Genomic DNA, 15,283 nt, shown 5'->3' on the forward strand with positions numbered 1-15,283 from the left:
GGTTTTGTCGGCTTTAATGTGAATGTAGTATTGCACTCCTGTTCAGAGGGGCTGTGATGGATTGAGATCTGGTGATTGTGGAAGCTGGTAGGACACTGGAAATCTGTGATGGATCGGCAATATTACGGGTCAAGTGTGTTAAGAAAACTCCCCCCATGTTATTACACACATAGCTGCAGCAGCAGGAGCCTAAACTGTTATACACAGCAGGATTAATCTGTTTTCATTTTGTTTAGACCTAATGCTTGCTCTGCTGTCTGAATGTTTCAGTTTAAACTGAGACCCTGCATCCCTGTATTTATCCTTTTATTTTTCAGATGTTGTTTTAATTTTTTTCACAATATTTATCTCCCATGGTACCCAATTTTTCTGTGTTGGCCACTATGGGTTTCCTTAAAGATTCTATTCTATTCTATTCTATTCTATTCTATTCTATTCTATTCAAGAACTGTTTTGTAAGGATGTTGCCAAAACCCACAGCTTATTCTCTCCTCACTGTCTCCCCATACATTTGAAAATAGCGGAGATATTATTTAGCAATCGTCTTTGGTGACGAAGTCACAAGTCCCGCCCTCGGTGTAGCGTGATTGGCCTGACAGCACCATTCCGTTGCTCTGATTGGCTTTCAACTGCAAAACACAGTTCCGCTATTCCAGTCTGTTTTTGTTTTGACTGTTTACCGTGGAGCTCCTCTCTCCTCCTGGTCAGGAGACGTCCCTGCTGAAAAGAGGCTGCCAGCCGCCGTTCTGCGCTTCGGTTAGTAGCCATGCTGGCCTTAATGTGTTGATAAGACGCAACCAGCGTGTCACGAACCCAGACTGTCAGGGTGGCGTTTCTACGCGGGGGAGAAATTCACCAGCTAGCTGGTTGGCTAGCTGTCCTAGCTTTTGGGTCCTATCAACAGAAAAGTTCAGCGCTAGCTAATTTAGGGTTTTGTTGACCTGACAATTATCTTAGTCGGCTGTGTTTGTCCGCTGATTTGTGGGGGTGGAGGCTCGCAGGGGACATGTTTCGGGTGATCAACGGGGGCTGAGATAAGCAAAGCTGTCAATGTGTCAGAATTCATCTCAGTGGGCTGGCTGCCTGTGGCTTTATCTCCGCCGCTGGTTCTGTCACTGATCCATTCATGTAGTCCACTCACAGACTGGCCTCTCTAGTCCTGGTAGATGTATGGGAGGACAGCTAGGACACAAGTGCAAGTCCCCGGACTGTTTGTCTGGTTAGGTCCTAGTTCTGCTGGCTAGTTTCAGATGTTTGGATCCCAGCAGACCGGCTGGCCTCTCCATGTGACTTTCAACCAGTGGCTGGGTGGGTTAGTCATGTTAATAACCTGTTTATTTAGCTTTGTCTAGCTTCATCTGGTAACAAATACGGAATCAGCCCTCTTACGAAAAGGGTTACATCTCCTTACAATGAGTTTTGTTTGACATCTAAAATGTGCTGGCTCTTATTAAAAAAAAAAAATCTCATAGTCTGGGATATAGCAAACAGGAACAAGTTAGTAATCTTAAATGGCCTAAATTAGTTGGAGTGATTACTGACTGGACTGGAAAAGCACTATATAATTTCAGTACATTTACCGTTTATGTCATGAATACAGTGTATACATAAGCATCTGGTTTTAACTGTATGTAAAAACCCAAACTAACCATCCAGACCTTTGCTCAAGAAGCGCCTGATTTCATGCTCTTATTGGAATGTTGACAGTTGCTTTCTGTTTTCTGGTGCAAATAAATAATTTTTATCCTTGTTTATGCTGTTATTTTAGTTCCTAGAAAAAGAAAAACCAGGAGAAGGATGGCGTCCGACTCTCCTCGCAGACCGAGCCGCTGTGCTGGGGGAGTTTTGGTGCGAGCGCAAGCTGTAACGTAAGATCAAAAACATGCTCTTTGGTATCTCGTTATTCATTTCACAACTGGGATACTGTCACTGGGGCTGTATATTAGTTAACATGTAGGTGATATTGTTATGACTTGTAGTAAATAAGTAAGCAAGTACAACATTGACGCATTTAAAATAAACAAACAACGCTTACCCTGGCGACGGGGCGAGTGAAGCCTGGAGGCCCGCTGGGAGAAGACCTGTACACATAACTTTGCCTGCAAGCTGAGTTCTCGCTGTATTTGTGTGCATTCACAAACACACGAGAATCCATCTTATCCTGCTCCCATCTCAATCGTTTGGGCCTGAACCGAAAATGGTCCCGGCTAATCACGTCGCAGCATTATGGTTTAAGGCGGGACATACCAGCTGTGACAAAAGCAAGAGCTGCCTAGCCCACAGCTGAACCAAAATAAACATGGCAGCACAGGGCGCGTAGCTGCTGCTATCACATCTGTTTTGTCGGAATGAACAATTTCTTCATTGAAAGAAAAACAGCAACAAGTGTCTTGACCAAAGTAACTCGTGGTTTCTCATAGCACCTGCTGCTTACAACATTTTCATTTCATACCATGATTGGCTAAAACCAACTTTTAGTAGGCGGGCGCTGGGTGTTGGTTCAATCAGCCTGGAAAGTTCTGCTGCATGTCCCTCCTTACCCCATCGATTTAACTTGCCAGGTTAAAATATATAAGATGTTGAGTTATTTCACAATTTTGGGTTTGAAACATAATTTGTTTTTGCTAAACCAACACAAAGTAGTGCATAATTGTGAAGTGGAATAATTCAGTTCAATTAAATTTTATTTATATAGCGCCAATTCATGATACTTGTCATCTCAAGGCACTTTCCAAAGTCAAATTAAATCAGATTATACAGATTGGTCAACAACATTCCTAAGGAAGCCCAGTAGATTGTATCAAGTCTTGACAAGCAGCATTCACTCCTCATGAAAGAGTGTAGAGCCACAGGGAGAGTCGTCTGCATTGTCCATGGCTTTGCAGCAATCCCTCATACTGAGCAAGCATGAAGCGACAGTGGAGAGAAAAACTCCCCTTTAACGGGAAGGAAAAACCTCCAGCAGAACCAGGCTCAGTGTGAATGGTCATCTGCCTCGACCGACTGGGGGTTACAGAAGACAGAGCAGAGACACAAAAAGAGAGACAAAGAAGCACACATTGATCCAGTAATCTGTTCTACATTAGATGGTAATAGCGGATGATCTGTCTTCCCTGGATGATGTCACAGCTAACAGAACGCCAGACCAGGTGTACCTACTATGAAGAAAATACAATGACAGAGAACAAAAAGGTAAAAGATGAAATAATAATCAAGCAATGCAAATTGGAGAACAGTAGGAAAACTCAGCAGAGTGAGAAAAGTAGACCCTGATGTCCTTCAGTAGCCAAAGCCTATAGCAGCATAACTATAGAGGTAGCTCAGGGTAACATGAGCCACTCTAACTATAAGCTTTGTCAAAAAGGAAAGTTTTAGGCCTAGTCTTAAAAGTAGGCAAGGTGCCTGCCTCACGGACTAAAACTGGGATTTGGTTCCACAGGAGAGGAGCCTGATAGCTAAATTTAATGCCATCCAGATTAAGTGATTGATTAAGAAGTTTATTTTTTGAGGACTCTGGTCCAAAGATTACAACTTCTGTCTTGTCAGAATTTAAAAGCAGGACATTTAAAGTCATCCAGGTTTTGATGTCATCAAGACATGCCTGTAGTTGAAGTAATTGATTGGATTCATCAGGATATATGGATAAATATAGCTGAGTATCATCAGCGTAACAGTGGAAATTAATCCCATGCTGTCTGATAATTTTGCCAATCGGAAGCATATATATATAGTAAAGAGAATTGGTCCAAGGACTGAACCCTGTGGTACTCCACAGGTGACCCTAGAGTTTAAAGATTTGTTATTAACATGAACAAACTGGAATCTGTCAGACAGATAAAATTTAAACCAGTCTAATGCTTTTATCTTAATCCCTACATCATGTTCATGTCTTTCTTGGAGAATATTGTGATCAATATTTTGTCAAATGTAGCACTGAGATCTAACAGGACAAGTATAGACACAAGTCCATTATCTGAGGCCATGAGAATATCATTAGTGACCTTCAGCAGAGCTGTTTCAGTGCTATGATGAGCTCTGAAGCCTGACTGAAACTCCTCAAGTAAATCATTACTTTGTAAATGTTCAAATACTTGATCAGCAACTACTTTCTCAAGAATTTTAGATTGGAAAAGAACATTAGATATATGTCTGTAATTTATGAAGTCATCTTGATCAAGAGAGGATTTCTAAATTAAAGGTTTAATAACAGCTACTTTAAAAGTCTGTGGGAAATATTAATTTACTATGGATAGATTAATCATGTCTAAAATAGGGGCATTCATCTAAGGGAATACCTCCTTAAATAACTTGGTTGGGATTGGGTCTAACATACAAATAGAAGGTTTAGATGAAGCTAAAATTTTAGATAACTCAAAAAGCTCTACTGCATCTAAAGTTTAGACTCTAAACAATTCAAACACCGATCAGGCTCTAAAGATTCCTCAAGCGCTACCTCAGTTACTGAGGATGAGATAATCATGTTAGGGAGGATGCCAATAAGCTGCTTGTCCTTTAGAATTTGTCTCATATCATGTTAACATATAAAGACTGACTTTCTTCCCATTCATCCTTGCAAAATAGTTCTGGCTCCGTCAGACTCGATGGAGAGAGTCTATTTATTTTCAAGTCTTGTCACAGATTCGCATGTGGATTTAGGTCCGCACTTCGACTGGGACATTCTAACATACGAATATACTTTGACCTAAAGCATTCCATTTTAGCTCTGGCTGGATGTTTAGGTTGATCTGTTAAAAATGTAACCCTTACCTGAGTCTCCAGTCTTCTGCAGTTTCTACAAGGTTTTGTTTCAGGACTGGCTTATATTTAGCTGCCTCCATCTCCAAGTAGCTTCCCTACAGTATGATGCTGCTACTGCCGTGTTTCACAGTGACAATATGTTCAGGGTGATGTTCAGCTTTAGTTTTCTGCCACATACTTTTTTGCAAAAGTTCAGTTTTGGTCTCATCTGACCTGAGAACCTTCCTCCACATGTTTGTTGTGCCTCCTCTGTAGCCTACGGAAAACTTCTTATGACTTTGTTTCAACAATGGCTTTCTTCTTACCACCATTGTGCAATAAAGGCTTTTATAGTTATTTAATTTTTTATCAAATAACCCTTAGTCTGTCAGGTATTGTCGGACAAATATCAGTCCAATTTGGCTTTGATATTAGGTCTATAGGTGAAAGAGATTCAAGGATTCAGGATTCGAGCATTCTACTAACTTCAAATTCAGCACACATATAGAATAAATGAGTGACAACTTCTCTTCAGATATAAGAGTTTATTAACAGAAGTAAATACCCATCCAGGGAACGGCAATAATAATGTAGTTTATCTGTAAACGTTAAAACTAAAACTACCAAGCACAATTAGACCTTTATTTTGATTAGTAGCTTTGTTCTTTTTGTGTGTATACACACAAAAATTCTTTTCTTCAGAACCCCGAGGATCCTCTTCATCAGGCTGTTGTACAACAACAGAGAGTCTTTAGTCAGAAGCTTCTTCAGAGCCGCTGTAACACTGACTGTTGCAGGAGATCCTTCCTGCCTGCAGCCATCGGCAACTACAACAACTCTTTGAAGAAACCTGCATAATATGAGTTACAACAACATTTCATTTCAAGTATTCAAGGATTTTTTACTGTCATGCCAGTTCACCATCCCTTTGGGATTAATCTATTTTTAATTGAATTGAACCCAGTTGTTTTCTTCACAGAACAACTGAATTAATTAGAAATTAAATGACATAAGGCTGGTCTCTATATATACGATTTAGCTTGCATCTGAAGACAGTTGGTTGCTCTGGATTTGCTGTACTGTACCTACATAAACAAGGCTGAATGTAACTTTGTTCTACACTGTATTTTAGAAATAGTAGATATTTGTGGAATATTTTGAAAACCATGTTATTTTCCTTAAAGTTTACATTTATACACCACCTTGTGTTGGTCTATCACCTAAGATCCCCAAAGAATACATCAAGGTTTATGGTTGTAAAGGTATGAATATGTTCACAATGCACTATACATGTTGGTTGGATCTTTTGCCTGGTTTAACTGCTCTGCTTCTGAGCTTTTCTTAGATTGTATTGTTTTTGCCTGACTGGTGGGAATCCCCTGGTAAAGTATTGATTCCACGATATCTCAGTTCATTCTTTGACTGGAGCTCTTTGTTCTCGCAGGGAGCAGTCGTACATGGAAAGTGTTGTCACCTTCCTGCAGGACGTGGTCCCTCAGGTATCTGTTTCTCATTTGTTGTGGAGGGGATGATTAGATGTGTGTTCTGCCTACCCTGACTTCTCCAGAGGAATATTTCCCCCTCCAAAACAGTGTAGACCAAAATACCTTCAGACACAGTTAAGCCCAACCACGGCTTCAAAATGTTGTGATGTTAACAGAAAGAAGTATTGATGCCAAATTACTTTGACTTCTCATGCAAAGGATTTAATATTAAAGCAATATTAGTCATGTGAGCTACATTATCTTGTTTTTCTTCTGACATGTGTCTAATATCACTTTAAGGTTGTGCCTTTCTTTAGTTCATTTCTTGGGCACGTGATAGATAGAGAAGCATCAATCAGTCGGCCAGTTATTAAGGGGATATTATTTTAGTTGAGTTACATTTCATGCTGGGCTCTTATTCATGAATACCAGTGTTTTGCCATCTGTAATTCTTTCTTTCATTTTTTTGCTCTCTCACCTTTCTGTACTACAACTATTACTGTTTTTTCTGATCTGAATCTTACACACAGGCTTTGAACTTTAATGCCGTTTATGTCTATTGTTTCTATGTAGTTTGCCAATCCTCTTTTTGATCTTTTAAACTACAGGCATATACTGGGGCTCCCCCTACTGACGAGAAAGAGAAAATCATCTGGGTACGATTTGAGAAAGCTGATATCAATGGTAAGTGAATAGAAGGTAATGGTGGCATGTTGAGTAGTTAATCTAACCTTTTTTTAACCAACTATTTTTACCAATAAACTACATATCGTCTAATTGATCCTAGTTATTAAACAATGCAGCCCTTTAACAGGAAGAAACCTCCTGCAGAACCAGGCTCAGTGTGAACGGCTATTTGTCACGACCCACTGAGGATCAGAGAAGACAGAGCAGAGACACAAGAAGAATACAGAAGCACTGATCCAAGAATACTTCCTATGCTAGAGAAAAGTAAAAGGTTAATGGCAGTTCTAGCTCATTTAGTGGCTTCATGTAGGAGAAACCACCTCAGATAAACTCTGAGCCCGTTTTCAGGAGGACGAAAGAGAGCGAAAGAGGGCACACACAGTGCAGTAAAAGAGAAACAGGGTTAAACACTAAAAGACAGTGCCAAATGTATCACCTACAGAAGGAGAAAAGGAAGTTCCTGGCAGCAGTAGGTCAGCCGATGTCCCCCGCCATGATGGTCTCACAGCTAAACGGATGTAGCTGCTATGAAGGGAAAAAAACCCAGATAACATGAAGTTATGAGCTGAAATAACAGCAAATAATGTGTAAACGGAAAGTAGTAGGAAAAAGTAGCAGAGAGAGAAAAGTGGTATTTATGTCCTCCAGCAGCATAACTACAGAGGTAGTTCAGGATAACCTAAGCCACTTTATCTATGAGCCTTATCTAAAAGGAAAGTTTTAAGCCTAGTCTTAAAAGTAGACAGGGTGTCTGCCTCATGGACTACAGCTGAAAATTGGTTACATAGAAAAAGAAATGTGCCTCCCATTCTACTTTTAGAGACTGTAGGAACCACCTGTAGACCTGCAGTCTACTGGTGGTTTATTTGTGAGAAGGAGAATTTAAAATTCTATTCTGGAATAAACTGGGAGCCAATGAAGGGAAGCTAAAATAGGAGCTCTCTTTTTAATTTTTAAACAGAACTCTTGCTGCAGCGTTTTAGATCAGCTGAAGGCTTTACATCTGTATTCTGTGGACTTCCTGATACTAAAGAATTATAATAGTCCAGACTTGAAGTAACACATGCATGGACTAGTTTTTCAGCATCACTACTGGACAGAACATTTCTAATTCTGGCAATATTCTGGAGGTGAAAAAAGGAAACCCTGCAAACCTGTTTAATGTGGGATTTAAATGACAAGTCCTGGTCAATAATAAAACTAAGGTTTTTCACATTCACCAGAAGCAATGTAGTCCCATCCAGATTGAGTGACACATCTTGAATACATCCATTTGTGGGGGTGCAGGAGGTTAGTTAGTGAAACACTATAAGATAATAAAACTCTTTCTTCTTGACAGACACTGCACGTAACCCAGAGTTTCTGGAGATGCACAGTGGCACCTCGGACCCTCCTCTCAGCCTCATGATCGGTTACACTGATGGCATGCAGATCTGGAGCATATCTGTAAGTCCCACAATTTGTGACCTATGATCACATTCTCACTCACTCACTCACTCACTCACTCACTCACTCACTCACTCACTCACTCACTCACTCACTCACTCACTCACTCACTCTCACAACTGTTAGGGAATTTAAAAAAGAATTACTGTGTAAAACAGTATTTTACAGTTTTGTTTTTCTATCACTTGTTTCCTGTGTTCTTGATAGAACCACAGAAAAGGAAAACTTCGAGTTTTTGAGTCAATATTTTTAGTGTACATCTAAATTCTCATTATTTCCAGCGACCCAAAAAGAATGATTTAATCTGGTCTAGGACATCGTTTTGCTGAACCCTACAGCTGAGCTGTTTGCAGGATTTGTTAATGTAAACACTGAATCCTAACTGGGTTCAAAAGTCCTTTTCTTTCCATGAATCTGTTAGAACATGTCTGTTTTCCAACCATGTGGAAAGTGAAAAGCAGTAAGAAACCAATAAGGACATATTAGCTCACTGATTGTGGCTTAAGACACTTAAATAAAATGGTGCTTATATGGGTTATGTGTGTGTTGACTAATTAATAAATTGTGTCTCTGTGATGGACTGGTGACCTGTCCAGGGTGTACCCCCAATGGCACCCCGCCATGGGTAAATACAAAGGAGTCAAACATCTGAGCATCAAATGATTCATTTTTACACTAGTCCTAAAAACAAACAAAACCAAGATTGTAAAAAAACACTTTTTGGGATTGCATTACAAAAACAAATCGTTTAAATGTTTTAAAATCAAACTCTCATCCAGTGATGTTAATAAAAAAACACCACAACTCAGTAGTGCAGCTGCCTGTCCACTAGATGGCAGTGTTGACCATGTTAAGGATTCTGCAACTACAAAAATGGTAAAAGGCCTTCACTTGTTTAGGGCTTTGTCAAGTCCTGAGGACCCCACCCTACATTCGGCCGTTCACCCATTCCCTCGCACATTCACATGCAACAGCTCTTTGTGTTTTCTTTCCCACTCTTTCCACAGTTGGCTCGTCTTTTAAATTGTGTCCATTGTTCAATCTGTAAATTAGACTTAGACTTAGACAACTTTATTTGTCATTTTGTATGCACAGAGTGCGTACAGAACAAAATTTCGTTTGCATACAGCTTGAAAATTTCAGTGAATTGCAGTAGATTTCAGAATGAAGTAAATTACCGGATAAAATTGCAAAATATAGTGCAACAGTGATTTCACAGTAGAGCAATTGAAATGTAAACAATGCAGGACAAAGGTGGTACAGAGTCCAGTTATAGCTTCAGCAGTTCAACAGTCTGATGGCCACAGGGAAAAAGCTTTTGCATGTTGAACAGTGTTGAACAGGTAAACACAAAAAATAGTAAAAATGTTTGAAAATATTTTGAGTTTGAAATGTTTAAGTTCGTGAATAAAGCTGCATTTACATTTCAACTCTACATAAGTACTTAAGTTTTAGTCCAACTTATTGGTGGTTTAGATTTATCAGTTAGTGATATAATATTCTGTTATATGCAAACCTATTGACAAATTACAACTGGTCACCTTAATCACATTTTCTGTGGCATTGAGACTCATAATGTTTGCAATTTTTAGCAGGTCATTATCTATATAATATATATCATAAGGTTCTCACAGAATAAAAAACTGCTTCACAGAAAGGCTGTTTAGTGTGTGATTATCCCATCCATATTGAATAAATGTTGAAGATTAAAAGAAGAGCCGACCTAAATTAGTCCTGATGCACAAAGCTTTGGATTAGCCCCTTACAACCCTGCTGAATGGAAAGACAGCTTCAATATGAGCTTCTTTCAAGATTGCTGGAAAGCTTTTGTTCTCAGATATCCAGAATATTATAAAATTTATAGGAAAATTGTTGAAATTTAATATATATAGTGATTACTACACAAACAGCTGGTATAAACTTGAACATTTAAAAACTAGAAATTAGAGAAGTTTGACATTTTCCCCCTTTGCATGCCTAGTATAATAATTATTAATTTATATCACACTGTACAGTCTGCAGTACCTTTCTTAAAATAAATAGCACCTGGTTTTCACACATTACGGACCTCCCATCAGACAGATAGTGGGGCAACAACCCTGTTGCTGCTTTTAGCAAGCGAGTAAACTGACCCAGCGAGCATCTCCTCATTCCTTAGACAACTAAACAACTTTACCAGAGGACACGCCCTGTGGTTGTGGATGATGACGATGATCTTATCCTGTCTTTCAGAAGTGCCAGATACTTCTGCATCTGAAACACAAAAACTACTGAAGAAATGAAATGTATTATATTTGTGTTAAGAAGCTCTTAATGATCTACTGTAAGAGACGTAGAACTCAGGTGAGAGGAACTGCTGACTGAACCACTTGTAGTTGTGAACATAACAAATCTGACCCTTAAGAGTCAAATTTGTTGAATTTTTAAAAGGAAGCCAGGACAAGTCCCCTCCACAGTTAGCCACAAACCATGAAGAACACAGCACACACGAAGAAGAAGAAGAAACCCTTCAACTGAACTTTCTGTCAAGACTTATTGCAGTTCTATTAAGAAATTGTATCAAAAAATTACATCAATATGTACTTTGAAAAAGGATTAATGGTAAAAAACCAGCTTGTTTTTATGATTGTTTGAGAATTCTTTGGGAGTAAAAAACCATTAATATTAGACTTTAAGACAATGAGATAAATGTAATTTGGTCCAGATTTCTCTCATTCTAGAGTGATGAAGCCTCTATTGTGCCTAGAAAGCGCACTCTCACCCTGGTGGCTTGTTTCAATGGGGCAAGTCTAAGGAACATGACATGGCTGAACCATGTTATGTTCCCAAAAATGAGCATAGCTTCTCATCTGAGACAGTGACTGTTGTCAAGGTTCATTCACATGGGTAGAAAGCATTTCAGTAAATCCTTTTCTCACTTTGAGGAGCAATCTCTGCATCCAGACCCTCAAACTGTTGAGAGGCTTTGGATACTGGAGAGTAATTCATCCATGAAAACAACTCTTCCAAATGGGATCTTTAAAGGAATGCTATTGAGAACACTGGTAGTGCATAGACTGGAGGAGTGCGGTTTGCCACATGTGGGTTTAAAAGGATACCAGTTAGTGTACTTTAAAGGGTGACCACAAGAGGGAGACCTTTTGTTAGAAAATAAATAAGATTTAGTGACATAGTTAATTAAACTTTAATAATTGCAAGGTTATGCTCAAATGAGATTCAAGTTATATTTGTAATATTTTAAACTTCCTTTTAAACATTATTTTTTAAATAGAGGGTATTACATTTTGAAAGCCATACCAAGCAGACAAGGCAGGCTATTCTCACTTCAGCTTTGAGTCAGTCTTGGAAAATCATTAGAGGATTTTGTCAGCTCCATAACATTACAAATGACCCACAACGCTGCAGAGGTTTCTTTCACCAAGTATCGCCTTTCATGTAGAGACTGTCGCTGAAACATGCAAACTTCACATACATCCTGTGAGATCTAAACACTCTAGAGTCCTTAATCAGCCTCTTTCTAAACATCCACAGGCTGCAGATAGAAGGACGCACTCTTTCTTTATCCATGATCACACACGTTGGCCTCTGTGATGTGGCGACACCAGTGCTGCTAACAGATCTGCTGTTGCAGTTATGGCGGAGCAGAGTTGTACAGCTGTTTTCACCATGCTACACACGCCCAGTGAAAATATAAGCTTGGTGAGCAAGTGTCCTTTGCTTTCAGTCTAAGCTGACAGTTATTCCTCTTCACACAACACATCCTGGCCTTGTGTCGTAATGCTCTTTTCCCCCATTGTTTTTCTTTCAGTTTTCAAAGTTTACAGGATATTTCTGGGTGGTGTTATTTTGCAGGGTTTTAAATAAGCACTGATGGTGCCTCAGTTTCCATCTCTTGAGTGACTCTGAAGTGTTTGTGACATTTGCTAAGCCAACACCCTCCATAATAGCCCGGCACAGTGTGAACGTACATGGCTTCACACATACTTTGATGCACTCGTGAGATGGGGAGTCTGACTTGTAGTATGCTGACAGGGGTGTTTAGGTGATATAGATTACTGTCGCCTGACACTGGAGAGGTGTCATTAGGCACTGGCTGATAAGGGGCAGACTGTCTTGGACTAATTGTCTGTCTGCATATGTGTTGGGATAAAAAGCTTTGAAGTCAGATGTCAGTGAAAGTGAAAGCAGCCAAGATCTGTGTTTGACAGTTTCTCAGCTTGATCATCTTTGGGGGGTGATTAATGGTTCAAATCCAAAATGTTGTATTACACAATGCAGAAGACAAACTGTTGTAGACATGGGCCTGTATGAGAGTTTGAGAGTGTGAAAATACAAAACAGTTTTTGCAGGGTGTTATGGTATTAATATGTTTAACCCTTTAAACAAGTGTGCAGCATAATGTAATTGGTAAAATCAGCATTTTGTTCTTAAGTATTGAGATGATTTTAAAGAAAGTATCGTCTAAAATGCTTAAGCTGCATGCTTGTCTTAAAGGTATAGTAGGGAGTCTTTTTTTGCTTCAAATTCCAGGGGAATCACCTTATCTATTGGTTGTCCCTCATGCCAATCATTGTGACGCGCTCACATAACACCAGTGTGCGTGCTCGTTCCTTGTTAGCCTCTGCTTGCTGGCTGCGCATGTGCACTTTTAATGTTTATATACTCATTTAGCTTTGGTACCGTATTTTCCGGACTATAAGTCTCTCCGGAGTACAAGTTGCACCAGCCATAAAATGCATAATAAAGAAGGAAAAAACATATATAAGTTGCACTGGAGTATAAGTCGCATTTTTGGGGGAAATTTATTTGATAATATACAACATCAAGAACAGACATGTCATCTTGAAAAGCAATTTTAAATAAAAGTAGAACGGAGGCAACAACAGGCTGAATAATTGTACCAGTGTTTCCCGCAGCGCTATCCTGGCATTTTTTTTGTTGTTGCTTTTGCGCGTGCATATAGTGAAATAACAGGCGCTCCACTCTGCCAGTCGTCCGCGCAAAGCTTGTGCAAACTATGAAAAACACTACGACTTATAGTCCCGAAAATATGGTATTAGCCGACCATTGTAGCTCCGCTGCTCTCACCACTTTGGAAATGGCTGAGAGTCGCAAGAAGCAAACTATCTTTTAAGGTTATGAGAAGACGAGGAAGGCCTCAGAAGAAAGAAACAAGACCAGAGTGCTTTTTTCATGTGATCCCCCTGAGGAGCGGAAGAGAAGATGAGATGGTCTTGCACATACTCACAGTTATTCAAAAAGGCACTTGAGCATTACTTACCTACATTCCAGAAAAATCTCCCACCCTCATCCCTTACCTCCTGCCTATCTGAAATAAAATCTTGGTTCAGCACTAACTTCTTAAAACTAAACCGTCACAAAACTGAGATCCTCCTTGTTGGAACCAAATCTGTATTATCCAAAAGTGACAGTTTCTCTGTCTCAGTTGACAGGTCCACAGTCTCCCCTTCACCTCAGGCCAAGAGTCTGGGTGTCATCCTCATTAGCGCTCTTATCATTCAACTCATCAAAGACGTCAAAAACATGAACTGGTCTGCATATTTGCATTTACGGAATAGGAATCATCTTCGTCCTTCCCTTCCCCCTCACTCTGCATCATTTCTTCTCCATAGCTTTGTCACCTCCTGCATCGACTACTGTTAATCTCTTCTCTTTAGTATCCCTCAAAAAAATCCCTCCATTAGCCTCAGGTGCTTCCTAAATTTGCTGCTCACATAATTACCAAAACCCCCTCATTTCGCCATATTTCCCCAGTCTTACAGCAGCTCTAGTGGCTCCCTGTTAGATTCAGAATATAATAAAAAATTCTTCTGGACATGGCCATCAACAGCCTCGCTAAACCCTACCTTTCTGATCTCCTTCACATCGCTACTCCCTCCCCCTCCCTTAGAGTCTCCTCCTCTATTCACTTTACGTTTCCTCCTTCCCTCCTCAGCACCATGGGGCTCAGACCTTTCTCCCGCTGTACTCCCAAACTCTGGAACTCTCTCCCTCCCGATATCGGCAGTAAAGACACGTTTTCCCACTTCAAGTCTAAATTCAAAAGTATATGTTCAAGAATGCCTACTCACTGTAAATACCTGTTCATTGTAACTTTTTAATGAGTGTTGACTTTATCGTAATTTACTGTTGAATGGTAAATGGACTGAACTTGTAAAGTGCTTTCCCAGTCACACTGACCACTCAAAACACTGTAGCCAAATTCCCCTATTCATACGCCAATATGCAGTTCGGTAGGCAACTTGGGGTTAAGTACCTTGCCCAGGCACATTGACATTTAACGGGGGAAGCTGGAATCAAACCCACAACCTTCTGATTGCAAGGCGACTACTCTACCCATTGAGGCCCGTTGTTATAATAATAATAATAATTATTATTATTATTATTATTGATACATTCAAAACAATTTGAGTCACAAACTCCTTAACTAACTAGAAATGATCAATTGAGAAGCAGCGAGCAACTGAATCAATGATTCAGTTTGATTTTAGCATGGAAGCCACAAACAGGTATTTGAATTGCAACGCTGATTAGCAGGAATAGTCGCTTCTCAACACTAGCAAATTATGCACCAGCATATTTTGTGAAATAAACAAAACTTTGGATCAACTTGGAGTGTACATCGACCATGATAATATTCATGGTCAATGCTGGGCAGCAGTCGTTACAGGTAGAGGGCGGAGCCGGCCCAAGAATGGATCAATCCAGACATGAGCCACAGTCGCCCCCAGGTGGTGAGAATAGGGAAACTCTGCTGCGCTGATCTTCAACACTAAAACGCAAAAGGGGTTGTGTCCTCAGCCCTGCTCTCTTCACCATTTTCACACACAACTGCCCTGCTACCCTCCCATCAAACATGGTTGTGAAGTTTGTGGACAACACCATTGTGGTGGGTCTCATATCCAAGA

The 15,283-nt window shown here is 39.9% G+C and overlaps 1 protein-coding gene across 1 annotated transcript in view; it reads left to right on the top strand.

The window, feature by feature from the left end:
- Positions 1-647: 647 nt before the first annotated feature.
- LOC105937469 (BCAS3 microtubule associated cell migration factor) overlaps positions 648-15,283 on the top strand; it is a gene marked incomplete at its 3' end in the record, with an annotated part of 67,969 nt that continues 53,333 nt past the window's right edge. The window contains 5 exon segments of the mRNA XM_036132816.1: positions 648-756; positions 1,769-1,868; positions 6,182-6,236; positions 6,830-6,905; positions 8,248-8,354. Of these exon segments, the coding sequence (XP_035988709.1) occupies positions 1,798-1,868; positions 6,182-6,236; positions 6,830-6,905; positions 8,248-8,354 (309 nt within the window).

The sequence above is a fragment of the Fundulus heteroclitus genome, unplaced genomic scaffold (assembly GCF_011125445.2).
Source record: "Fundulus heteroclitus isolate FHET01 unplaced genomic scaffold, MU-UCD_Fhet_4.1 scaffold_548, whole genome shotgun sequence".
NCBI lineage: Eukaryota > Metazoa > Chordata > Actinopteri > Cyprinodontiformes > Fundulidae > Fundulus > Fundulus heteroclitus.